The 27,797-nt window shown below is 37.2% G+C and overlaps 1 protein-coding gene across 4 annotated transcripts in view; it reads left to right on the forward strand.

Moving 5' to 3' along the window:
• TBC1D19 (TBC1 domain family member 19) overlaps positions 1-27,797 on the forward strand; it is a 166,141-nt gene that overhangs the window by 136,251 nt on the left and 2,093 nt on the right. For all 4 annotated transcript variants that reach the window (XM_043871116.1, XM_043871115.1, XM_043871118.1 and 1 more), the window contains 5 exons: positions 11,496-11,528; positions 13,460-13,569; positions 15,642-15,733; positions 22,951-23,066; positions 27,667-27,737. In XM_043871116.1, coding sequence (XP_043727051.1) covers positions 11,496-11,528; positions 13,460-13,569; positions 15,642-15,733; positions 22,951-23,066; positions 27,667-27,737 — 422 coding nt within the window. The remainder of the gene's footprint in view (positions 1-11,495; positions 11,529-13,459; positions 13,570-15,641; positions 15,734-22,950; positions 23,067-27,666; positions 27,738-27,797) is intronic.

The raw sequence follows: 27,797 nt of genomic DNA on the forward strand, positions 1-27,797 counted from the left end.
TTCTAGTGAGGGAGACATCCTATAAACAAGTACACAACTGTTGTTTTTGTTGATCAGTTGTGTCCGACTCTTTGTGACCCCGTGGACTGCAGCACACCAGGCGTCCCTGTCCTTCACCATCTCTCAGAGTTTGCTCAAACTCATGTCCATTGAGTTGGTGATGCCGTCCAACCGTCTTGTCCTCTGTCATCTCCTTCTCCTCCTGTCTTCTACCTTTTCCAGTGAGTGGGCTCTTTGCATCGGGTGACCAAAGTATTGGAGCTTCAGCTTCAGCATCAGTCCCTCCAATGAATACACAGGGTTGATTTCCTTTAGGATTGACTGGTTTGATCTTTTTACTATCCAAGGGACTCTCAAGAGTCTTCTCCAACACCACAGTTCAAAAGCATCAGTTCTTCAGTGTTCAGCCTTCTTTTTATGGTCCAACTCTCACATCCATACATGACTACTGGAAAAACCATAGCTTTGACTAGACTGACCTTTGTTGGCAAAGTATTGTCTCTGCTTTTTAATACGCTGTCTAGGTTGGTCATAGCTTTGCTTCCAAGGAGAAAGTGTCTTTTACTTTCATGGCTACAGTCACCATCTGCAGTGAATTTGGGCCCAAGAAAATAAAGTCTGTCACTGTTTCCGCTCTTTCCCCATCTATTTGCCATGAACTGATGGGACCGAATGCCATGATCTTAGCTTTCTGAATGTTGAGTTTTAAGCCAGGTTTTTCACTCTCCTCTTCAACCTTTATCAAGAGGCTCTTTAGTTCCTCTTCACTTTCTGCCATAAGAGAACAAGTAGCTAACGTAAATAAATAACTGAAAATTATTTCGTAGAGTGATAATGTGAACAATTAAAGGGAGCAGAAATTAATAGGAGGTAGGGAGGTGGGGAGGGCACAGCTATTATAGAGAAGGGAGTCAGGAGAAATGCCTCTGGGGAGGTAGAATGTGAACAGAGCCCAGAATATGCAGAGGGAGCCACGCAGAGAAGGAGGAGAGCACACCCCACGGGGAACACACAGCATTTTCAGATCACACTCGGTGATCTGAAGAACAACAGATGGTCACTGTGACTGATGACAGTGAGCAAAACAGAAATTGGTACAAGATGAGGTAGGAGAGGGAGACGGGCCAGGGGCCAGGTCAGGTAGGGAGACAGTCAATCTAAAGTTTTATCCAGTAAGTCCAACGTCTGGGCTTCTTTAGGGGCAGTTTCTATTAATTTATTGTTTTCCTGTGAATGGATCATATTTCCTTATTTATTTGCATGCATAATAATTTTTTTGTTCTTGATAACCAGATATCTTGTGGTAACTCTGAAAATCAGATTTTCTCCCCTCCCAGAACTTGTTGCTGTTGTGGGTTCTTGTTGTTTATGCCTTTTCTGAACTGCTTTTGTAAAGGTTATCTTTTTTTTTGTATTGAGTGCCCCGTGAAGTCTCTGTTCTCTTAGCTTAGTGACCAGTCAGAAATTTGACAGAGATTTCCTTCTCAAGCCAAAAAAAATTTTCCCAGTCTTTGCTGATTGGACCATGTAGAGGGTCTGCCACGGCTTAGGCCGTTTACAGCTCTTCCTTGGCTTTCACGTCCTGCTTGCATAGAGCCCAGAAGTCAGGCCAAAACAAAAACTCAAGAGTCTTCTCAGGAAAGATTCTTGGAAGAAATAACAAAAATATATCATTTTAAATCTTGTCAGGTTGATAAATAGCAATATATTTTGTTATCTAAATTAAATAAAAAGATCTCATAATCCAAATTAATTTCATGTGTAACTTTGGACATTAACTGAAAAACTGGTTGTTTAAAATATGATTTCTAGATGTATATTTAAATATGGTTATGTTCTGTTGTTTTGGGAACTTTTAACTTGTAAAACAAAGTAACAAAATCATATTCTGAAATTCCAATTCAGAAAGGTAGCAGAAATAGTAGAAAACAATTTGACCACTGTCCTAGTACTTACACTTACTGACCTGTAGGCTACATGTGGAATGAGAATAAACAAAGGAAATGATCATTTCAGCAAATAAATTAAATAAACTGTACTAAGTAATCCCAAATGAAAGAGTGTAAAAATTTGCTTTCAACTGAAGTAATGTTAAAGTGAATCAGATATTAGTGTTATGGTACAACTATAAATGCTAAATATTAATAGAGACAATGAGAAAATTAAGGGAAAATATTTAGTAAGTGCAAAGCATGTTAATAATTTGGGGTATTTTCTGAGTCATATTTACTATTTATATCTCATCCAGTTCAAGATTTATTTTTGTTGATGATGTTTACCATTCTGGGCTATGTCAAAGGCCCATTGAATCATTACTTTATAAAGTTATTTCTGTTGAATGGAGTAGGCAGTTAATAATTTAGGCTTTCTTCAGTTAGATGAAGGTAGGCTAGGATCTTAAAATAACCATTCATAGCAGACTTGCAGAACTCTGAGGCCAGATTAGAGATGGTGTCCCAAGCATCCTGATGCTGGTTAGAAGTACACTCTTGGATGAAGGCCAGGTGGATGAAACTTGACCACTGAAACACTGAAGTGGTGAGAGGCAAGGAAAGGATTTTGAAAAACTGGCCAAGAACATGACAGGCTTTGAGATCAAAGAAATGTTTTAGGTGGTATGTGCCCTAGAGTGTTAATGAATTCATTGCTTCTTATGCCTCCTACTTTTGTTTGCCAGAATCTGACATTGTGCTTTTCAACAGAGCAGTCTATGTACACTTTTCTGGAATCTTAAGCCCAGGTTAATCTTGATTAAGCAGAAGTAAACCTCTATTTAATACTGTTGAAAGAAAGATTTTCTTAGGTTTAAGCTGATGCTCAAATGTGGTACTCTCCCTTTATAGTATAAAATATAATATAATTAGTGAGCATTGACTATGTACTAAATACTATACTGTAATGTGCTTTGATAACATTAACTCATTGGTGCTTTAGTATTATACAGCCCAGTGAAGGTAGTATTATTTAACCTCACTTTTAAAAATGAAAATAGAGACTCAGAGTGTTGGTAACTTTCCTGGAGACACACAAGACCCAAATTCATGTCTGTGTGACTTTGTGGGCCATTTTTAATTTCAATACTGAGTTATTGAGAGCTTCTTGTCTTATATGTTAATTGCTTATTCATAAATGAATCTTACACTTTAATATCATATATAAGCCTTGATTATAATTGCTTAAATTCCCATCATTAACAGCATATATTGAGCATCTCACTTGTAGAAGACAGTATGCTGGATGCTGAAGATAATACACAGTATGAATTGTGGCCCTTGCCTCAAATACCTTATAACCTAGCTGTTTATACAGCAGCTATAGATTTTATAACTTGGGGGAAATGTGGTAAAAGTGTGATTAATCATGAGTCATCTTAAACAGCATTCCTTTTTGCTGTTTGGCAGTTGACTAATTCATTCGCTCTAAGCTTCATAACCAGTCCATCCTAAAGGAGATCAGTCCTAGGTGTTCATTGGAAGGACTGATGCTGAAGCTGAAACTCCAATACTTTGGCCACCTCATGTGAAGAGTTGACTCATTAGAAAAGACCCTGATGCTGGGAGAGACTAGGGGCAGGAGGAGAAGGGGATGACAGGGGATGAGAAGGCTGGATGGCATCACCAACTCAATGGACATGAGTTTGAGTAAACTCCAGGAGTTTGTGATGGACCAGGAGGCCTGGTGTGTTGCGACTCCTGGGGTCACAAAGAGTCAGACACGACTGAGTGACTGAACTGAACTGAAGTTTCATAATGAAAAGTGCTCTGTCCTGATTAAGGTATTCCTACACTTAGGACATCTTTAATTATTATCTGTAGAAGACAAAGATAATGATAGTAACGTCTTCATTTCTTTCTGCCTTAACTTGCTTGCTCAAATGTTTCTGCAGTACTGAACAGAAGAAGTAAAAAGTGTTTTTTCAATGAGAATATAGGGGTTTTGTATAATAGCAGCCAGCTTTAATATTTAGTTTTTAGAAGGATGTAATACATACTTCTATTTCTGTAAGGTCAAAATATGCCTTCTATTTATTAACTTATTTTTCTTGCTTAGTTTTTCTTTCACACGTTAACATGATTAGATGAAGATGAACTTTTAAATTTGTTAAAAGTTTATAGTCAGTAAAGGAAATAAAATGAAGCTGCATTTAGGGAAGATAGAAAAAGATGGGTGTTCACAAGAGAAAAGAGACTTAACCAAAGATATAAACAGGGGGAGAGATTAAAGAAGAAAAATCGTCTTTGGGCCCTCTTAAGTGTTCCCTTGAACTAAAGCTGGAGGCTATAATGTCATTAAGAATATTGATCTTCAGCGTGTACCTAATCTGGTTTTCAATTTTTTGTTTTTCGAAAGCAAAAGCCCTTTAGTGGTAGTAGTAGTGTTATTCGCTTAGTTGTATCTGACTCTTTTCAATCCCACAGATTATAGCCCGCCAGTCTCCTCTGTCCATGGGATTCTCCAGGCAAGAATACTGGAGTGGATTGCCATTCCCTTCTCCAGAGGATCTTCCTGACCCAGGGATTGAATCTGGGCCTTCTGCATTGCAGGCAGATTTTTTTTATCATCTGAGCTATAGGGAAGTCCTTAAAAGACCTTTAAGTTGGTAAAGAATCTTACCATTCTCATGGTACGATCCTCATATGTTCAATTTACTTCAGATCTCACAAATTTTTCTATATTTGCCCTAGACATAATTGTTAAATATAGAATTCTACAGTTTGATGATATTTCGGAGACAATATTAGTCCCTTTTTCTCTTGTTCAGTTGCTAAGTCTGGTCTGACTCTTTGTGACTGTATGGACTGCAGCACACCAGGCTTCCCTGTCCTTCACCATCTCCCAAAGTTTGCTCAAGCTCATGTCCATGGAGTCAGTGACGCCATCCAACCATCTCATCTTCTGTCATCCCCTTCTCCTCTTGCCCTCAATCTTGACCAGCATCGGGGTCTTTTCCAATGAGGTGGCTCTTTGCATCAGGTGGCCTAAGTATTGGAGCTTTAGCATCAGTCCTTCCAATGACATCAGGTCTTCCAATTAGTCCCTTTTAATGACAACCAATTACTGAAGCTCGTGAGGTTTGATCACTTTCCTAAAGTTATCCAGCTAGTTTGATAAGCCCACAATGGAATCCTCATCTCCCAACTAGAGACCAATAAATTTCTTGCTCCTTCTCTATCATTTACTTATTCATCTACCCTTCACTCATTCAGCAAGGGAGAAGGAAATGGCAACCCACTCCAGTATTCTTGCCTGGAGAATCCCAGAGACCGAGGAGCCTGGTGGGCTGCCGTCTGTGGGGTCATACAGAATCAGACATGACTGAGCGACTTAGCAGCAGCAGCAGCATTCAGCAAAAGTGTATTCATTATTAACCATGTTTGTCGCACCATAAAATGCATAAAAGGTGCATAAAATGTCTTTACTGCCCTCTGGAACATTCTGTTAAACAGTTAATTATAACACAAAATACAGTGAAATTATAGTGATGGAAATATGAACAAAGTGCCATAAGAATTTTTGCAGAAGAATCAGTGTTTAATTAGGATTAAGAGATTGTGGTATGTTTTTCTGAGATTATACTTATCCTTAGCAAGGTTTTGATAGACATTGAAGCAATTCATTGTACAGAATTACTAAGTTCAAAGCTACCACAGTATGAAAATGCATGATGTGTTCTGATGATGCGTAATCTAGCATGGCTGTACCACAGTAGGTACAGAATCAAGATGACAAAGGAGAGGCAGATATATCTCAGATTGCCATCATGAATGGTTAAGACCAGATCAGAGTTTTTGAATTTCACTCTGTAGACACTTAGCCTATATTATAAGGCTAGAATGTGAATTCCATAAATAGAAAAAATGTTATATTCAGTTTAATTTCTCCAGAGGCTACAGAGTAGGTTTTTAAACACTGGTTAATTGGGTGAGTAGAAACTCAGCAAATATTTGGTGTGTGGATGAATGGTAAGGAGAAAATCCTCGATGGATATAGAGGTCTTTTTCATGGCCTCATCAACATTTTAGAAGATAACCTGAACCATTACAAAAGTTTGTTGGAAGGCAGTTTTGGGAAAGGGTTTCCACTTTGGAGGCTCTTACAGACTATAGGTAAGAGTTCATCAGAGCCTGAACTCAGTCCTGGAAGTCGGAAGGAAGTGAACAGTTGAAAAACGGTATAGGTAGATTCTCTAGGACTTCATATATTCATTCCACAAACACTGAATGAATATCTTTTGTATTTTGGGCATTAAGCTTGCCTCGGAATAGAGATAAATAAGGAATCGTTTTTGTACTCAAGTGATTTATTACATTGGAAGAGAGAAAAACAAAAGTAATTATAATATAGTATGAGAACAAAAACATCATTCGTTAAGTTCTGACTTTGCATCTAGTGTTGTGCTAGGCATATAACATACATCCTCTTATTTAATCTTTACAGCCTCACTGGTATTGTCCTCATTTTGCAGATAAAGGAAAGTCTGTTCCTAACTTGGAGGGTCCAGGCCATGAGTACGATTGGAAAGTGAAAGTGAAAGTCACTCAATTGTGTCTGACTCTGTGACCCAGAGTGGGCAGCCTTTCCCTTCTCCAGGGGATCTTCCCAACCCAGGGATCAAACCCAGGTCTCCTGCATTGCAGGTGGATTCTTTACCAGCTGAGCCACAAGGGAAGCCCAAGAATACTGGAGTGGGTAGCCTATCCCTTCTCCAGCAGATCTTCCCAACCCAGGAATTGAATCAGGGTCTCCTGCATTGCAGGAGGATTCTTTACCAACTGAGCTATCAGGGAAGCCCAGTACAATAGGAAGCCCACCTACTGTAAGTCTAGATTTTCGGAAGTTATAAGTCAAGCTAATAAACTGCTTAGTGTATTCTACTTGGCTTTCTTGTCTTGAAAAATATACCTTTATAATAATCTGGGAGGCGAGTTTCAAATTCAGAATTCTTAAGACTCCTCAGAAGTCCCTAGCTTGTGGTATCTCCCACCCACTTCTTACCATGGCTGTATCCCATACCTGGACAGACAGGTCCAAGCTCTGTTCACATCCTCCACAAATGTTCACCCTTTGACCACCTCTCCATCCTGAAGACAGCATCCATCAGAAGAGTAGCTCCACTGAAGAGGCTGTGGAGACCCTGGAAGCTGGCTGAGGGCCTTTGGGCTGGGGATTTCAAGAGTCTTGGGTACCTGAGTTTTGGTCTGAAAGGAGGGACATGGATTCTGGGTGAGCGGTATAGTCAGAGGAGGGCCATAACAGGCCTCTTACTCCAAGTCTCCCTGCCTGGGTCTAAGAACAGTACTGGATAAGGAAAAAGGAGAAACAAGCAACCTGAGTATACACAGGTAGGAAGTGGAGCCAGAACTGTGCAGGGTTGTCTAGGTGCACAGGGAGAGGGGCGCCTCGATCAGTCAGGGCAAGTCAGCCGATACGAGAGTGCTGATTAGTGAGTGATTGGGGATGGAAAGCAGGGGTCTGTCAGGGGGACCTTCTAGAAGGAGTATTGTTTAAAATCTCTAAGGGGTGGGGCTGGGACACGGCTGCAAGTGTAGAGGAGCATCTACAGCCCTTTTCCTAAGGTCCAGAAGCTGAGAGGGTGGCAGTCAGTTTGGCAGGATTAGAATTGTGCTCGTAGGGAAGAAAAATGAAGCTGTGTTAGACAGTGGCCAAATCCGGAAGAGTTAAGCCTTCTTTATCATAAAGCGACAAGAAAGGAACACAGTCACATTTAGGTATAAGGGCTGAGGGAGGACTGGAAAGCAAAGCTTTCCTCCTTGACGCCTAGGGAGGCAAGGAGTTCTTTACAGAACTAGACAGTCCAGAAGGAGGCGCAGGAAACTGGGCTTTTACTGTTTGAATTATGGGTTAATAAGGAGAATGCTAGTGGAAGGAAAGAGAAAACAAGTATGGCAGAGTCTTGGGAAGTAGCCATATTTAAGAGCTGTGCAGTAGAGAGAACTAGCCCAAAAGACAACAAAACAAAACCAAAACCTGAGCAGCAGAAGCTTCTGAGGCAGGGAGCCTGATCTGTACGGGGCCTGGTGGGCTCAATCTAGAGAAGGGACTTTCAGTTGCCGGGGGGCCAGGACACACACACAGAGGAGACGTTAGCAATCAGGAGGTGGGTTGAGAGGAGTGGAAACCAGATTATAAGGAATTGGGGCTACATGATGAGGAAGTAAGGGCAGTTAATTCAGATCATGTTTTTAGAATTAAGCTTGACTTCAAGAGGAGAGAGATTAGACATTTGTTTGACAGGAATGTAAGGTCCAGGAAAAAACTGGACAAGTCCTCCTTCTCCTCCTCTTCTTGTTATTAGTGAAGGTGTTTACAATGTATTTGGCTGAAAGGTGGAAGTGAAAATAGAGGCTGGAGAGAGGAGTACTTCCATAAGACCTAGCCACCCCTCTCCTCTGCTCCTCCGCTAGCAGGAGTGAGCGCCGACGCCACCACTCTCTGCCTTCAGGCCATCCACCTCGGGACACTTATCCCGGTTCATGGCAATCACCACATGAAGCCGGGGCCTCCAGGTCACCCCTTACCAGGTGACTCTCACCTCCAGAGCTTCAGGGCCTCTTAAGACCACCTCTCTCCCCTGGCCTTGTCCTCTCCGCCCCCCTTGCCTCCATTATTCCTCTTCATGGCTCTAATCACTGTCTGACATACGTGCTCTTATTTCATCATGACTTCCCTGTCCTTGATACAAAGTAAGCTCCAGATCTCAGAGCAGTGTCAGGCACATAGTAGAAACTCAGTACATATTTGTTAAATGATGAACATAAAAGAGGGGGGAGGAAAATCGGTGGGACAGAATTCCAAAGCAGAGGTTGGCAAACTTTTCCTGTAAAAGGCCAAATAGTAAATATTTAAAATTTTGCTGGCCACAAACAGTTTCTACTTCTTAATACTCTTTATTGTTTTCTAAAATAATCTTTCAAAAATATAAAATCCATTCTTAGCCCCCAGACCACACATAGACAAGCCACAGATCTGCCCTTAACTTCCGTGAGAAAAAGTGAAGGAAACAGGGTTAAGAACAGAGGTGAAGCTCTGGTAGCTTCTCAAACAGTAGCTCTGAAGAAGGGAAAGGAGACGTCTCCCTCTGAAGACTTCCCTAAAGGGAAATGAGAAAAAAGATGAAACGTGTGCAAAACCTTTGAGGTAAAGAACAGACAAGCAAGAGAATTTATTTCAGTGGCATCAGCCTCAGCGTTGGGGGGAAATGAATTCTGCAGTTGGGTCCTACTTGAAGAGTAGGACAGTTCTGATAGAACAGGGCAGCTAATTACATAGAGATAAATAAGGAAAATGATAAACATGGTGGGATTCAGGCAGAGTTGAACAACATGAATCTGTGTTGTGTTCTGGAAGACAAGGGGAAAATGGGAAAAGGTAGAGCCTGAGAATTATAGCTTACGAAGTTTGAGTGATGCTGCACAAAATTTTAAAGGTGGTTGGCCTGGCATACTAGTTCAGAATAATATTTTGTTTTCCTCATACTCTTTTTTGATAAAATTACTTCTAGAATCATCATAGAAATATGAGTTAATTTGTGAATAATAATATCAATAATTGCCTTTATTTATGAATGGCTAAGCCATAGTTGTATATGCATGTGTACTCAGTCGCTTCAGTCATGTCCGACACTTTGCGACCCCATGAACTGTACCCCACCGGGCTCCTCTGTCCATGGGAACTCTCCAGACAAAAATACTGGAGTGGGTTGCCATGCACTTCTCCAGGGGATCTTTCCAACCTGGGGATCGAAACCTCATCTCCTGTATCTCCTGCATTGCAGGTGGATTGTTTACCCGCTGAGCCACCTGGGAAGTGGTGGTCAAACTGTAGTCATTATCTCTCATTTAGTCATTTATGTAGTTCTGGTATTATCTCTGATTTACAAGATGAGGAAATTGAGAATTAGGGGAGTTAAGAAACGAGGCCCACAAGGTTCTTAAATGATGGAGCTATATGAACCCAACCAAGTCTGTCTGATACCTGGTCTGTGCTCTTAATGTACCTCAGTAGGATGTTGATGAGTAGATTAGTGTCAGTGTGGAAGGAGGTCTCTAGTGACAAGTCCTGTCCTCTGTCTTGTTCAGCATTTTTTGATGCTCTAGATGAGGACATAGATGGTGCATTTATCAAACTTTCCAGCAATGCACACCCAGGAAGAAGAGGGAATACATTAGATAACAGGATGAGGATCCAGGATTGTCTCAAATTGGAATGGTTCACCAAAGAGGAAATGTAATAGATATAAGAATACAGCCCTTTACTTGTCAGAAACAACTGCACAAGTGTGCTATGCTTTAGCTCTGGGGCGTGTAGGGAAGGAAAATGCTTGAAGGCTTTCGTCACCTCACTTTGACTGTGGTGAACTATAGTTTGTCCAGAAGAGAATAGAATAGAGAAATTATTCAGGACTACTTCACCCGGGGAACTGTTAAAGGAACTCATAAAGTCTCAGAACAACAACAAGAAAAACAAAAAACACGCACCGAAAACCCAACCTGGTGGTGATGGTGTTGGGAGTGGGGGAAAGAAGAGTCAGTGTCCTCCAATGTTTCTGAAAGTTTTCATAGAAGATAAGTTAGGCTTGTTCCATGTGACCTTTGTAGTCAGAACTAGGAGTAGAATGTGTTTCAGATTGAGACTGGACAATCATTTGTTAGAACTTACTCTAGATGACCTCTCAAGGCTCTGCCAACACCATGTTTTTGCCTCTGAAAATGTCAGATGAATAAAGCATTTCCGTACTTTTTTTCAAAATAGTAAACTTATTTTTCTTCTGTGTTTGCAGCCTGATCTAGTACTGTGTTAGATATATGGTGGTGTGTATAACACAGAACTTCTGTTTTGAACTTAAGCTGTCCAAGTTCTAATTTTTCACTTAGAATGTGACAAGATGTTTAGCACACCAAGTCAGGCTTCAAGTATTTTTTTTTTAAACGAATGTGTTCTTTTGTATAATTCTTGCCAAGGATTACACTGAATTTGTACCACATTCCTACCAATGTTTTTTCCAGATCACATCCTATGATGTAACTTTTGGTAAGTTTAGAGGGAATATATCTATTCAAGAGGTACCTTGAAATGCTCACTTATCTTTTAACAAATTAAATCTAATATACAGGTTGAAGTTGTTTCAAGGACTTAATCTATTGACTTTCTGAGACCATTAGTTAGTTCTTAAACTTGGTTCTGTGATCTGCCTTGTTCTGTTTTTGTAACACATATATTCATAGTCTTAATTTTCAGCTTTATCAATAAAAAGTTAACTGGATATGTATTGAAAACCTCTTGATTGCTTCTCTAAAGCTATTAAAAAGCACATCATTTTGTTGGTTAACATCACTACATCTTTCTGACATTCATGAACAAAGTTGAAGCAAAAATAGGAAAGCTCTCTATTTTTGGTTTTAATCCCCTAAAGTTTACCTAATAAATAATTCAATGGGTATACTAATTGAAAAGAAATACTTTTTTTTTTTTAGGTGTAATCCCGTTTCATGGATTTTCAATGTATGGTAAGTTAGGCTTTTAAATACTCACTGTTTCTATTACACTTTAGAAAATTTGAACATGAACCTCACCCTTTATATTGCATCACCCACACACTCAACAATGTTATTGTGAACTTTTAAACACTGGGTTTGGTATTTGTTTATATGTCCAATTAAAATTTGCTGAGATGATGATTGCTTGTGAAATTAAACATACCATGAAAATGGTTCTATGGTTTACCATTTTCTAATTCACTAGAAATTAGAAATACAGACTGATATTTAGTTTTAATAGCTGTAAAAATTCTTAAACTAATTCCCTTAAGTCTTTTTAAAAAATACTGGATCAGAAAAAATGCAAAGGGAAGGACAACACCGCGTGAGCTCATGATTTCTTTGGACTGGCTGGTATGCAGAGCAACAGTCACACGGAAGCATGCGGTCATCCTGACGCACACACGACAGACACGTGTGCGGGTCTGAGAGCCCTGAGCGCCTTCTGCTTCACGTGTCTTTGAATGAGGAACGCAGGAAGCGTCATGAAGATAAGCAAGAACGAGAACGCTCTCTGCCTTAATGCCATTTAATTTTTCATTTATCTGCATTACATATGAACTTGTTGAAGATTCTTGTCCCAACTATTCCTCCTCCCCAACCTTTATACTAAACAAATATAAAGTTTACCTTTGTAAAAAGAATCAGCAATAAATTAACACTTTTCTTTGTAAAAAAAAAAAAAAAAAACCCTTGAGTGTTCAGCATCAGACCATCATGGTAAATGACATAATATAAAACTTTTAAAACCAGCATACAATGAAAAGGATTCAGAGTGTCTAGGAATTTTGCATAATGCTTCCCTTGGCTTTATTCTCTTGAGCCGCCAAAATTTCATAACATAATACATATTGTTATAGTGAGGTTCCAGCACATTTCTTTTTTATAAATGTGTGAGGAATTTAAAATAGAAAACCTAGCAAGGTTAAGAATATAAATTTTTACCTCTAATAATAAAATGTAAGCCCTTTAATCCTTTTATTTTAATAATCCCAACTGCAAGCATTTTTCAAGTAAATAGTTTTTAAAAGGTGTACTTGAGCGATTTAGAGAACAGTTAATGATGTCAGGAAGTTTAAACTTCCTAACAATTCTCAGGGTACAAAATACATCATTGATTCCTGCCTATTCACAGATGAAATAATCATATTGTCAGGTTGGCATCTGATTTTAAAATCTGACTTTCTGACATTCAGCTGTGGACTCTCTGGTTGAGCTGACCCACCTGTGCTTAATTGCCACAAACAGTGCAAAAGAAAACTTAATTCAAATTCATTAGAGAAACAGAGATTGTTATCACAAACACACAAAAAATTCACTAGAGAAATACATTCTTAGAGTTGTTTTACTTTAAGCCTATGAAAACTGTCTAGAAACATATTGGGATATGCCAGTGTTGACCAATAGCCTGTTAATCAGAATTTTAATTTTCAAATTCCATCAGTTGAAGACCAACTTTCTAAAAGCTAGTCATAAATCATTTTATATTTTACTTACCTGATGTCAAAAATTAAAAATTTTGAAAGATGCTTTGTGGGACAAAGTAAAAATGAATTGCCTGGATGTCACTTTCTTATTACTTCAATTTAAAAAGAGAGAGATTTCATGTAATTTTTAAAAGTTACTTTGAATTTTTAATACCCTTATATGGTTCCATTGTGTTATTCTACTGTTGGGATTATAAAACATTTTATAATTTACTCCATTTAAAAAAAATTTTAATGACAGTTTTTACATGTGCATATATTCCCTTTTCAACATGAAAAAGAATATATATGATTTTAAACTTGAATGAATATTATTACTATGAAACATTTATTTATTGTTTATGTTTTGTGAACTTATTTTTTCAATTATAGTAGTTCTGCAATATTATCAATTAATTTTTTTTGTTCTTTCAGTTGCACCACTTTGTTTTCTATACCATGAACCTTCCAAACTGTATCAGATATTCCGTGAGATGTATGTGCGTTTTTTCTTCAGGCTTCATTCCATCTCTTCTCATCCTTCTGTAAGTTCATAAAAAATTGGATCAAACCAGACTCTGATTTGTTCTTTTTCCCTTAAGAAAAACAAATTGTGAAGCATCACTTTCCTATGGAAAAAAGGAAAGAATAAATTGATACTTAAATAGTTTTAGTAATAATGACGAGAAAAAGTCCTTTATCACTTGCATTTAAATTATCTTTTATATGTTGAAAGAATAAACATAGCAATGTCTATATTGTTTTCTTTGACAAAGATGGCTACATTTTTGAACTTTGGTTTCCTCATCTCTGAAATGAGGTTAATGCTGAGTCTCTGTGCTGTGCTGTGAAGAAGAGTATGAAGCCCTTGGGTAGTAAGTACTTGGCTCGTGGCAAGTGTTCAGTAAATAGATGGCTGTTGTTTTTATTATCATTATGATCATCATCATCATCTTTGTCAATGAAAATTAAACATGTATTTGTCCCTTATTTTTCAATATCATGTTTGACTAATTATCCTTTACAAACTAGATATTTTCTTTGTGTTTATTCAATAGATGACTCCTTGGCCTTAACAAGAAATTCAAAGAGAAACATATTGGGAATTGAATGTTCGTATCTGTCTTATTTTGGCCAATCCTTTATCGTATCTTCCCTCCCCACTCCCACCCCCTCTTAACCTGAGTAAAAACAAGTATTTATTTCAGTTATACTTTTTCTGTCTTTAGGCCTGCTTTGGTCTGCTTGTGAGAAACTTGACTGACACTCCCAAAGAAACATTAAAGTTGGAATGTGTCAGAGCTACCAAGTTTTCTGAAAGAGAAAACTGCTACTAAACTAAATAGCAGTTCATCATACCTCCTCCGCATTTTAATCCTGTGTTCCTAGTCCACCTTCCTCTGTCTCTAGTGTTGCTCTCAAACATTGCTGATGAAAGCTGGCAAATAACAGAAATCCAGGATGTCACAGATGAGCAAATGAAGTGCTACAAAATTCTCATGGGTCTCTTCTCTCTGAGATAACTTGATTTAGTGTCTGTATTGCAATAATGTTTAATCTAGAATAACCAAAAATATATTAATAATTCTCTTTTCTAATGAGTCATACTTAGCATCAGATTTCTTATTCTCATGTTTTATTTTCACACATCAGACTTTAAAAAAATTTTGTTTTCAATTTTTAAAAATCTGGCTATTCCTTCTGTGCCTCCATGCTGACCCTAAGCTGTCCTCTTCCTGCTGACTGATTGGGACAGCCCTGCCTCTGCCCTTTCTTTATTCAGTGAAATAAAGACTTACAGGCGGTCATCTCCTTTTCTGGCTTGCAGCCAGACTGAACTGTTTAGAACCACGACAGCCTTACTTCTTTAGAAACTCAGAAACTCAAAAAGAGGATTAGAACTTCCTTACAAAGAACAACCCTGAGGAATGCTGAACTGCAAGAAAGACTTTATTCAGAGTTGTCAAGTAGTTAATGCACTTGAAAACCCATCTGCTTTGTACTCTACAATGCCCTTTTAAAAAAAAGTAGATTTCAGTTTTTTTAAAAACCGTCCTTACACTCAGTAATCAAACATTCTTGTTTGATGGCTTCCTGACAGAAATTTCAAGCAGTCAATCTTTCCCTGGGGATGGTTTTCAATGAAAGAGTAAAAAAAGCAGGAAATATTTTCCCTGATGGGTGAGGCAGCTGAAAGAAAGGAACATATGGAGGAAGAAAGTGAAGGGTGTGGCTACAGCGCTAGAGAAATACCTGGAAATTGGACTGCATCCAGAAAAAACTAATTTTGCTGAGCCTAAGTGATAATGTATGACTTACGGAGTAGCAGGCTTTCTAGAAAATGATGTTTTTCTTGAATTCTGAACATTACTATATACCAGCTTATGCAGGAAGCCTCTTGTTGTTAAAAAGGAGGCTCCTTAGCATATTTATAAGAGTGAGTTAGGGATAAACTTATTTTTAATGTTTTAGAGATCATTGGTGCATTTCCTGTCTTTGGCTCTTAAACAGTACTGATATTGATCATCTTTTCGTCATTTCTATTTGAGTAATTTGATGGCAGAGTTCATTTTTAAATACTAAGTTATGCTTTTCTCTTGTGACTTATTGTATCCAGGGTATTGTGTCCCTCTGTCTGCTGTTTGAAACTCTTCTGCAAACTTATCTCCCCCAACTCTTTTATCATCTGCGAGAAATTGGGGCTCAACCGTGAGTATTTTTCTCTCCTAATTGAAGAATAGATTGACATCAGAAGGCTCTTTTTAATCATCAAAGATGCAGTGAATTTTTTCAGAGAAATTAACATTTTCCCCAATAAAACAATACTTGCTGCTGCTGCTAAGTCACTTCAGTCGTGTCCGACTCTGTGCAACCTCATGGACTGCAGCCTACCAGGCTCCTCTGTCCATGGGATTTTCCAAGCAAGAGTACTGGAGTGGCTTGCCATTGCCTTCTCCGAGAAAGAGGTACAGAGTAGTAGATTTAACACAATGAGGTGCCAGCGAACTTTTAGGATCTAATACATAGGGTAAAGGAGTGACCTAATGATATGCGGGTTAAAAAGTTCACTCTTAAAGTCTGAGAAATTGACAGAAGCAGCCTGTATGTGCAGGTTCCTCTGTCCCTGGGATTCTCCAGGCAAGAATACTGGAGTGGGTTGCCATTTCCTTCTCCAAAACAATAATTATCAAGTAGTAAATTATAACTCAACATTGTGCCAAAAATTCTTGGAAGGCTTACCAAAATCCTGATAAATTCTTATTTGCTTGGATTTTTGTGCTTGGTACAAGAATCACCAGAGAACTAATTTGTGTTCATAGTGAAAGATGGTGACCAAACTAAGGTAAAAATCTGTGGAAACGAATACTGCCTGAGAAATATGATAATACTAAAATTGTCAGTTTGGGCCAGATTTATCAGAAGACAACTTTGAAAGCCAGATCAGTTAAAGTTTGCTATCTTTCATTAAATGAAAATGAAATCAATTATCTACTAATGGTTGTACACTGTGATTTTTCCTTCCAAAAGTTTGAATTTTTGTTTATTTACCTCAGTATGAGTTATCAGTAAATATCCCAGTACAAGTTATCAGTGAATAGGTCAGGTACCTGTGGACCTCATTATTACTGGTTCTCTTTTCTCTTTTTCAATTAACAATGTTCATGGCAACAGACATTTCGAAATGATTTGTCAGTGTTTTGTTATTGTCTTCCTCTCTGCGTACCTCGTATAATTTATTGATAATACCTAACAATCTTTCTTTGGCCAATCTTATGGCCAATAAAAAATAGAATTCTGTTAAAAATTATTATTATTAAACAAAATTGTGGCAGAAATATCATATTACACATGTATTTTTTTTCTTGTGGTAAACTGACCTAATTTTTTATTATTGTGAAGCGAATATTTGTACATATCTATGCTTTTCTGTACTAGACATTTAGTTTATTGTTATAACTAAAATCCTGATATTTTCCTAGTCTATTCATATACTTTAATCATTAAAAGGAACAAATTTATTTCAATAAATTATGGTAAACATCAAAATTCTAATGAAAGGTGTCAGGCGAGTATATGCGTCTCGGTTCTTGTCTCCTCACAACAATGATTGGGAGCGACGGACATTAAAGCTCTTGGTCCATCGCAGCTCTTGGGTCTTGGACAAACGGTGTCATAACTCTTAGACAAATCAGTGTTACAGCTCTATTTTATTTAGAAGATAGCAGGAGAATCCATCCTCAAAGAAGAGAAGAGAGTGGAGGAGCAGGTAGAGAGAGAGAGAGAAAGAGCATACGGATGCGGGAGAGAGAGAGCGCTTGGCTCCTCCTTTTATATGGTTTTTTCTTCCCCCTGGGCCTGCCCTATGCAGATTGGGCTCAGCCAGGAGTGCTGTTCTACCAGAAGTCCTCACTCCCGTCCTCGGAACTTTCTTTGACCTTCCTCTGTTCTATTTTCGCAGGCTTTTCCCTTCCTTGTCTTTTAGCCACTGCCAGTTTGGACTCCTTTTACCTATTCTAACTACCTAACAAAAAGAAAGTAAAAAAATTCAGTTGTCAGGCTAGAAATCAATTATTAAAAGACTCATACTATGAATTAAAACTAATGCTATTGGAAAGTTTTAATTAGAATTTAATTTTTTTTACTAGATATAGGACTTTTCAGGATATCTCCTTCTGCTTGAGTACTCTGTGCATTTTATCTAAGTTATCATATGTATGAACATAAATTATTCATAATATTCCATAATTATATTAGTCTTTTACTATCTTTAAAATCAGAGTGACACTATCTGTCTCATTCCTGAGATTGATGTTTTTATCTTATGTTTCTTGATTATTCTAGTCAGAGGGCTTATTTATTTTATTCTTTGAAAAAAATCAGTTTTGGTTTCATTGATTTTTTGATTTTCTATTTTCAGTTTCTTTGATTTATCCTCTTTTATTTGTTTTTTTCTTCTGGGTGCTTGTTTTTGCTTTGTTTTGCTCATCTTTCTGCTTGCTTGAGGTGAAATTTAGAGAATTGATTTCAGATATTTCTTTCCTAATATAAGCAACAGTAATGTTATAAATTTCCCTCAAAGCACTGTTTTACCTCCACTCAACAAATTTTGATATTTTATGTTTCCACTTTCATTCAATCAAAATGTTTCTTAATTTCTCTTGTGACTTCCTGTTTGACCATAGTTTATATAAAAGTACATTGTTTAATTTCCCAATATTTGAAAAAATGTGGTCTCTTTCTGTTATTGATTTCTATTTTAATTCTATTACAATTAGACAACATGCTTCTTAAGCTTTTAGTTCTTTTAAATGTTGTTGCAGTTTGTTTTATGACCCAGAATATGAGCTACCTTGATGAATCTTTAATGTATACTTGAAAAGAAGTAATTTTCTGCTAGCGTAGAGTAGAATGTCTATAAGTGGTAATAAAGTCAAGTTTTTTTTATAATGTTCAAGACTTCTCACTGTTAATTTTCTGTCTACTATTTCTATTGATTATTGAGAAAGAAGTGTTAGCGTCTCCAATTATAACTGTGAATTTGTCTTTTTGTTTCTACGTTGCTATATATATGTATTTATTTCATGTATTTGACACTGTTTTCAGGAGAATTGATGCCCAGATAGGGGCATCATCAGGTTCAAATTGGACCTCAGTATTCTCGGGCTTCCCTTGTGGCTCAGCTGGTAAAGAATCTGCCTGCAATGTGGGAGACCTGGGTTTGATCCCTGGGTTGGGAAGATCCCCTGGAGAAGGGAAAGGCTACCCACTCCAGGATTATGGCCTGGAGAATTCCATGGACTACAGTCCAGGGGGTCGCAAAGAGTTAGACACAACTGAACTATGTCTGATATAGCCATTCCAGCTTTCTTTTTATTAGAATTTGTATAGTGTATTCTTTTCTGTCCTACTTTTAGTGTATTGATTATCAGTGTCTCTACTTTTCAGGTGGCTTTCTTATCAAAAGTATATTCAGGTCTTTCATTGTGACAGTTTATCTTTAATTGGTGTGTTTATTCCATTTATATTTAATGTAATTGATATTGGGTTAAAATAATAACAGTTGATACTATTTACTATTTTGATAGACTTTTTTGTTTGTTCCATGTGCTCTTTATTCTTTTTTTCCCTCTTTTCCTGCCTACTTTTGAATATTTTTTATTCCATTTTAACTCCAGTATTATTATTTACACCTTTTAAAAAATATATTTTGATAATGTCTGTTTTAGTTCAGTCTGATACAACATATTACTATAAACTGTATGGCTTATAAACAACAGAAATTTATTTCTCACAGTTCTGGAGACTGGAAGTCTAAGATCAAGTTGCTAGCATGGTTGAGTTCCAGAGAGGACCTTCTTCTAGATTGCAGACTGCTGACTTCTCATTGTATCCTCATGTGATGGAGAGCAGAGAGGAAAAACACGCTGTCACAAGACTTTATGAAGTCACTAATCCCAATCATGAGAACCTATTTCATAACTTTATCTAATGCTAATTGACTTCCAAGGGCCACATCTGTTTCCTAATACTATCACAATGCAGGTGGTTTCAGTGAATTTGGGGTAGGGGTGGGGACACAGGCATTCAGGCTATGACAGTGCCTTGGGCTTCCTGATGGCTCAGCAGGTGAAGAATTCGCCTGCAGTGCAGGAGACATGCGTTTGACCCCTGGGTCAGGAGATCCCCTGAAGAAGGAAATGGCAACACACTCCAGTATTCTTGCCTGGGAAATCCCATAGCATTATCACTGAAAAATGTACATGCCTTAATTAAAAAATACTTTATGCAGGACTTACAATATACATCTTTAATTTATCACATTCTATTTTCAAATAAACTCCAGGCCTGGAGGGCTTCACAAGCAAATTCAACCAAACATTTCAGGGAGAAATAATATCAATTATTGTTTTTCTCTGACTGCTGTCAAGGTCTTTGCCTTTGTTTCTCAACAGTTTATGATGTATCTGGACATGGATTTCTTGGGTTTATCCTGTTCAGGGTTTGTTGAACAACTTGAATTTGAGGGTTATTTCTTTTGTCAAATTTAGGAAGTTTTCAACCATTGTTTCTTTTTTTAGGTTTCATCCTTTTTTTTCCCCAAACTTTTAACTTTTTATTTTGTATTAGGGTATATCCAGTTAACAATGTTGTGGTAGTTTCAGGTGAATAGTGAAGGGGCTCGGCCATACATACACATGTATCCATTTTCCCTCAACCATTATTTCTTCAAATATTTTTTTCTGTACCACTCACATTCATCTTTTCTTCTGGAAGACAAATATTAAAACTTTTGGCCTTATCCCACAGGTTTCTAAAGCTCTTTTCATTTTATTTTCAATTCTTTTCATTCTGTAGTTCAGATTGGACACTGTTTATTGACTTATACTTAAATTCACTGGCTCTCTCATCGTTTATTTCCATTTTGCTGTTGGATTCATCCAGTGAGGGTTGCTTTGTTGTTGTTATTGTTTTTATATTTTTTAGTTCTAAAATTTCTATTTGGTTTTAACAAAACTCAGAATTTTACATTAATAAAAGCAAATTCCACTGTATATAAATTATACCTCAATAGCTTTATTTCTAAGAAACTGATTCTGTGCTAGATATACTAGGAAGCAGGGAGGCATGGTATGTGGTACTGTTGGTCTAAGACACTATGAGAGATCCATAAAATGAAACTAGTTGAAGTTAATAATTTAGACTTAAAAGTGAATTTGTTTTGTTTTGGGCCACACTGCATGCCTTGTGGAATCTTAGTTTTCCGACCAGGGGATTGAATCCAGGTCCCCTGTAGTGAAAGCATGGAGTCCTAAGGGTATGCCAGGGAATTAGTGAACTTTTTAAGTTTAAAACGTTCACTGGCCAAAAGTTTTTTGGCATCTATAAACTGATATTCTAAAACCAACCAAGAGACTTGATTTATAATACTACTGCCTACATGTACTTTGTTATATTAGAGCAATAGTTATATAATATTGAGGAATTTCTGAAACTTGGGGGTCCTTTTTCAACCTTAGGAAAATTAATATGACATCAACAAAGGCAATCTCTGGATCCCATTTTCTCTTTTAAGAAAAAGTACTGGTATTTATATAATATTATGACAGTTTTAACAAAGAATTTGGCTAAAACCTCTCGGGGCAGTCAAGTGATATTTAATTGCTAATATATAGTAGAGAAATATGAGAGAGTATTTTATCTCTTCAGGCACCAAAGCCAGGTTTGTTTCCTGATTCTAGAGATAAAATATTATTGTAACATAACCTCGTTATGAAACAGTAGGATCTCAAAAAAAAAAAAAAGAAAAGAAAAAGAAACAGTAGGATCTCATACTTCTTAGGATTTTTTTTTTTTTAATTTGGTCACAAAATAGAATTAATTGAATTTTCTGGTTGATCTTTCAGAGTTCTGATGACCTCCTTTTTAAAACTAGTGGGTTGAAATCAGAATTCTATTTCTAAATTCCCTTATAGCTTTCCTATTTTATTTTTCTTTTGCTAAGTTGCTTCAGTCATGTCTGACTCTTTGCAACCCCATGGACTGTAACCCACCAGGCTTCTCTGTCCATGGGATTCTCCAGGCAAGAATACTGCAGTGGGTTACCAGTTCCTTCTCCGGGGGATCTTCCCAACCCAGGGATCAAACCCATGTCTCTTATGTCTCCTGAATTGGCAAGTGGGTTCTTTACCACTAGCACCACCTGGGAAGCCCCTTACAGCTTTAAAACTATTTTTCCTTGTCTTTTTTGTATCCTTAGTAGCCATTTGAGTGAAATTTAGGAATATAGTTTATTGAATTGGAAAAATATGCAGCTGTAAGTATTTATTTGACTCACTGGAAAAGACCCTGATGCTGGGAGGGATTGGGGGCAGGACGAGAGGGGGACGACAGAGGATGAGATGGCTGGATGGCATCACCAAGTCGATGGGCATGAGTTTGAGTAAGCTCCAGGAGTTGGTGATGGACAGGGAGGCCTGGCGTGCTGCAATTCATGGGGTCACAAAGAGTTGGACACGGCTGAGCGACTGAACTGAACTGATAAGTATTTATTTAAGTATCTTGAATAAAAATTCAAATAATCTTGGCTTGCCTGGAACTCTTAAGACTATAAGATCACCTCATTGATAGCTAATTAGTACACACCCTGAAAAACAAAATGTAGAAGTGAGTTTTCTAAAGAATGAACTACAACATAAAGTAGGGCTCGGGAATATAATTCTTTCTCTTAATACTTTTGAGAGCACTAATTTGGGAACTCAAGGTTTCTCAGCTGAATTTTTATAGCTGTTAATAGAGTACTTGAATTTTTTAAAATTTATTTTATTGAAGTATAGTTAATTTACAGTGTTGTGGTAGTTTCTCCTGTATGGCAAAGTGATTGAGTTATACATATATATATATATTCTTTTTCATATTCTCTCCCATTATGGTTCATCACAGGATATTGAATATAGCTCCCTTTGCTACACAGCAGGACCTTGTTGTTTATACATTCAATATATAATAGTTTGCATCTGCTGATCCTGAGCTCCAATCCATCCTTCTCCTGTTGGCCTTGGCAACCACAAGTCTATTCCCTGTATCTATGAGTCTGTTTCTGTTTTGTATATAAGTTCATTTAAGATTCATATTTTAGATTCCACATATAAGTGATATCATATGGTATTTGTCTTTCTCTTCTGACTTAATTCACTTAGTATAGTAATCTCTAATAATGTTGCTACAAATGCCATTATTTTATTTCTTTTTTAAGGCTGAGTAATATTCCATTGTATATGTGTAGAGTACTTGAGTTTTAAATGACTGTGATTTGTAAAACCCACAAAGGAGTTACTGTCATTGTAACTCGTTGAGATCTTCTGATAATTGCTTTTTGATGAGAAAAACTTCCACTGGTAAAATATCTTGTTTTCCTTTGTTTATAGACTTCGCATATCATTTAAATGGATGGTGAGAGCTTTCTCTGGATACTTGGCTACAGATCAACTCTTGCTTTTGTGGGACAGAATCCTAGGATACAACTCTCTGGAAATTCTTGCTGGTAAGAGTAAGTGCTTGTTCATAAAACACATGTTATTTATATAGTAAAACCCTTCTTTTCTTTCTAACATTTACCATCTATAATTGGAATTGGAATCTACAGTTGTCTGTCATCTCTAATTCACGAACATTTAGTCGATTTATCTGCCTTAGAAGACAAGGACTGATGTTCTGCAATCTAAATACGCCTGTGGAACTGCCCATCACCAGTTTATTCCTAGTCTTCCTTCATTGCTTCCAGGAATGTCAATTTCCCCTCCCCTGCTTCTAGTCCAGCCAGCATTTGTTCAGTCTCAGCACCTATGAGGTTTGTGCAGCGGAGTGTAGGTCCACGTCCCTTCTTCTCCTGACTCCTCTGATTATCTTCTAGTTCTGTTCTGTGCCCCTTCTCAGCTACTAACTAAAAGCCAAACCAAGACTGAGCCTCCCTGCATAGTTGAAATCTCTGTCTGTGAGTAATACATAAAAGTTTCCCCTTTTACTTATCCTCTTAAGTCAAAAAAAATCAACATTTTTTTCAGAAAGCCACAAACTCATCTCTAATTTAATAATTAAGCAGTTCTTACAACAGATATACACAGAGGGCAACTGTATGATAACACGTATGGCACAGATTTCTTATATTATTTTGCTTCTCTGTATGTAAAATAGATTCCATTGTTTCTATCACCAGGATTATCAGGGAATTCAAATAAATATGACAGGGTTTTCACACGGGTGGAGAGCTGAAAAGTTGCCAGAGTGCTAGTTCCAGCCTTCTCCAGTTGTGTGATATGAGCAAATTATTTAAGCTGTGAGAGCCTTTATTTCTTTACCCAGTAACAGCATTGTAAAGTCACCTCTTTGGCCATTTGGAAATAATGCTTAATTGAAGACTCTTCCTGGAAAAGATTAACATATTTTTGAGTGCTGAGAGGTCTAGAGTAATTAGGTGGTATTTTTGAAAGGAAAGCTAGCGTAATAATAAAGTGCCATGAAGATAATAACTGTTGCCCCTGGTGTAATCAGAGTTATTTACCAAAGTTTTTAATAACTCCCAGTGTCCTTCCATCTCAATTGTTTTTAAAGCCAATATAAATATGAGTTAGGGGGAAAAATGGCCTGTCATCACCTCTTTTGGCTGAATGGCTGTGATACATACCATCCAGAGATAGAAGGAATCCTAGAGATCATCAAGTATAGCTTCTTTTAAGTATTTCTGGCAGGTAATACTTATCCTGTGTTTGAACATTCAGTGTTGGGTAATCCCTGTCTTACTAAGTGGCCTATTTCATTTCTGGATAATATAACTTGTTAAAATGTATGATCCTGTGGCACCAGGATCATCATCATGTTTTTTCTGCTCTCTCACCCCCTTCTTTCCCCAAAGTCTTCTATTTTCCAGGCTAAGTAGTCTTGTTTTTTGCTAACATTTCTTGGGTGACAGAATTTTAAGATTTTCCACGAAATAATTCTTCTGGGTGTTCATAAATTTTGAAGAGCATTGTATTAATATGTAACTTTTTGTATCATTTCAAAAAGATATTAGAGCATGTTAAAGAAATGGGCTAAGTATTAGAAAGTACTTTCTAATAATATAGGACTTTCGAAAAGTAGAATGGGCTTTTTAACTGTCGTCTGAAGGGTTAAGAGATTTTCTATCGTGAAAGAAATGTTAAACTAGAAGACCTCAAAGCCTCTTCCAATTTAAATTCCCCCTTTCTGTGACTTATCATGCCCCCAGCAAACTGAAGTAAAAGAGGAATGAATGTTGAATGCTGCATTTGCTCTAAGCCAGGCACTCTGCTGCATGCCTAATACGTTAATAAGTTATTGATTCATAGGTAGAACGACAATCCACACTGTTACATCTCACTTTCTCAGAATGTTTTTTAAAAAACCAACAGGGAAGAATTGTAGAACATCTAGAAATGAAATTAGACTGATGGGAATTCCTTCCATGGAATTCAGATAAAGAGACCTAAGGCAAATAATTGCATGTAGATGCCTGGAAAATTCCATGGATAGTGGAGCCTGGTGGGTTGCACTCCATGGCGTCTCAAAGAGTCAGACATGACTGAGCATGCATGCACACATGTATACAGGTTAGTTTTGATCATTTTATACATTTTTTTCTTCTGAGTATATTAGAACCGAATATTTTGAGACCAACTTTTTTGCTTAAGTGAGTTTATATAATCTTTAGAAATATTTTAGTAAATATTACTGGTTTCAACTGTGAACTTATTCGGGTCTTTTGAAGAACAGTTTAAAGCATGGTATCTTAATGTTCATGATAGAGTTGCTTAAAATTAATGAGAACAATATAAAATACCAAAAGTAAGTATTTGAGTTTCTACATTTCATATAAAACATGAATTCAGTTGAAAATATCCCAAAGTATAGAGCTTTTCTCCTTGGCAAATAAGCCTGCTCTGTGGAAGGGCTGGGCAAACCAAACATGAAGTAGACAGAAAGGAACTTCTGTGATGTGACACCAAGATAAATAAAGGTTATGAGCACATAAGCATTTTGGATGCTGAAGTTAATTAGTAACTACTCTTTTATCCTCCCTCTTATCTACCTTTGGAAAAACTATTTCCCAGCATGTAAAACTCTTTCCTGCTACAGCAGAAAGTTTGACCATCCTGTCAAGCTTTCACCAACTCCATTAAATTACACACAAAAAAGGAAATAGTGACTACATGCCTTAGCTTATAAAATGTCTCCATTGTCAAATGTGATTCTAGATATTAGAAAACTATAAAGAAGTTGCTGGTCCACAGAAATGGTTTTCTTGGATATTCTTGTAAAAATGGAAGCTCAAGGACTTTAAAGTACTTAAGTTTTCACCATTCGCAGTTAAAGGGTAAATTCTTTGTTCCAGATCTCTTATATCCATCTTTATATATTAGATAATTCCAGCTGACTTGACTTTTTAAATAAATCTATTCATTTTACCACAACCATCTTTTTTCCTCCAGAATTTTCCTAACTAATTCTAATACTTTTTTGGCGAGCTTTCCAAAATCTGTTGTCCCCTCAAAAATTACCTGCGCTTCCCAGTCACTCTGCCTTTACCTGGGGAAATTAAGAAACCTGGATCCTGACATCTACTCCCCAGGAGCAGCCACCTACCAGGTGGTCCAGAGCACTGATTACCATGCACCATCCTCAGCCCATCTCTAGCAAACCATTATTTTTTAAAATTGAAGTATGTTGATTTACAGTGTTGTGTTAATTTCTACTGTCAAAGTGACATGTATACATTCTTTTTTATCTCTTCTCCATTATGGTTTACCCCAAGGGAAAATCATTGAGGGTCAGAAGAGAAGACAGTTAGGAAAACACATCGATTTCCATGTCAGGGATGAGTCATTACTGCTTACCTTCAGTCTCAAAAATTTCATCACACAGTGGTTAAATGCTTGGGCTCTGGGACCAGAGTTGAGTTTTCTCTCTATTATTTTCTACCTGTATGACTCTGAATATGTCATCCAAACTCACAGTGCCTCAGTTTCTACATTACTAAAATGGGGCTAATAATAGTAATAAACACAGAGTTGATATGAGAATTAACTGCTCTTATTATTTCCATAGTAGAAATGTATTTTTAACAATTATTTGCATTATCTATGCAATATACTTAGGAACCAGTCTTTCAAATAATTTTAAAGATTCCTTACCATTCATTTCCTAAACTTCAAGGACTTGTTGGGTAGGGAATGCACTATGCACTATGGTGATGAAAAAATTAGGGAGAAGTCAAGTCACCTCTGGGCAGTACCGTTTCCTTATCAGAGTTGCCAGAAGCTCTTACATGAGTCCTTCCATTGTTCATGATGAGTCATTCGTTTTCATGAGGTTTTATGGTAGATTATATAATAAGACATAATGCATATCAGCATTACTCTCTTTTCATATGCATATGACTAATGGGAACAAAAATCTAGATGTTTTCTACTCAGTATATATTATTGACCTTCAAGAGATTCTATAATGATTTGGTTTATTTTTTTTTTCAAAGTTTCAACTTCTCTTTTCCTATAACCAACATTAATGTAAATGTCAGGATCAATCCCCACAGCAGCCCACCCAACAGATATACCCATTTATGACACTCTAGGAAAGTCAATAAATAACAAAATAGTATAACAACATTTTTAAGGAAAGACATACTTGTTGCCACATTTTCATATAAATACTACCTTGATATGTATGAAATATTATCTGATATATTTTAAAATTCAGTCTACGTGTAACTTTTCAGAAGCCTTTCCATTGCATCAATAAGAAACACCTGCATCAAAATAAATCTTCATAAGGCAGTCATTATAGCTACCATTTAAAAGCTGTTATAATTTAAGCCATAGGTACAAAAGAAACAATTTATAAAATGGCTTTTTAAAGACCACTAAAATTGTCGTTTTTTCCAAAGAAAATGAAATGCCCTCAGATACTGATCTCCAGAGAAGAAAATTTCCATTCCTCACCAGACCATAACTGAATGCAGTTGTGTTAAGCACTAGGTCTGAGCTCTCACTGTGGATTTTGGGTATAGCAGTAAAGTTGTCAGGCTGATGAGCAGGCCAGCAGTTAAAACAGTGTTCATTCTCTTCCAGTCCTGGCAGCTGCTGTGTTTGCTTTCCGAGCGGTGAACCTGATGGAGGTGACATCACTGGCTGCAGCTGAAGTAAGGATCAGCTTCACTGAGATGGGTGGAAATAGTTGCTGAGAGACTGCCAGGCTTGGG

The sequence above is a fragment of the Cervus elaphus genome, chromosome 17 (genome assembly GCF_910594005.1).
Source record: "Cervus elaphus chromosome 17, mCerEla1.1, whole genome shotgun sequence".
NCBI classification, from domain to species: domain Eukaryota; kingdom Metazoa; phylum Chordata; class Mammalia; order Artiodactyla; family Cervidae; genus Cervus; species Cervus elaphus.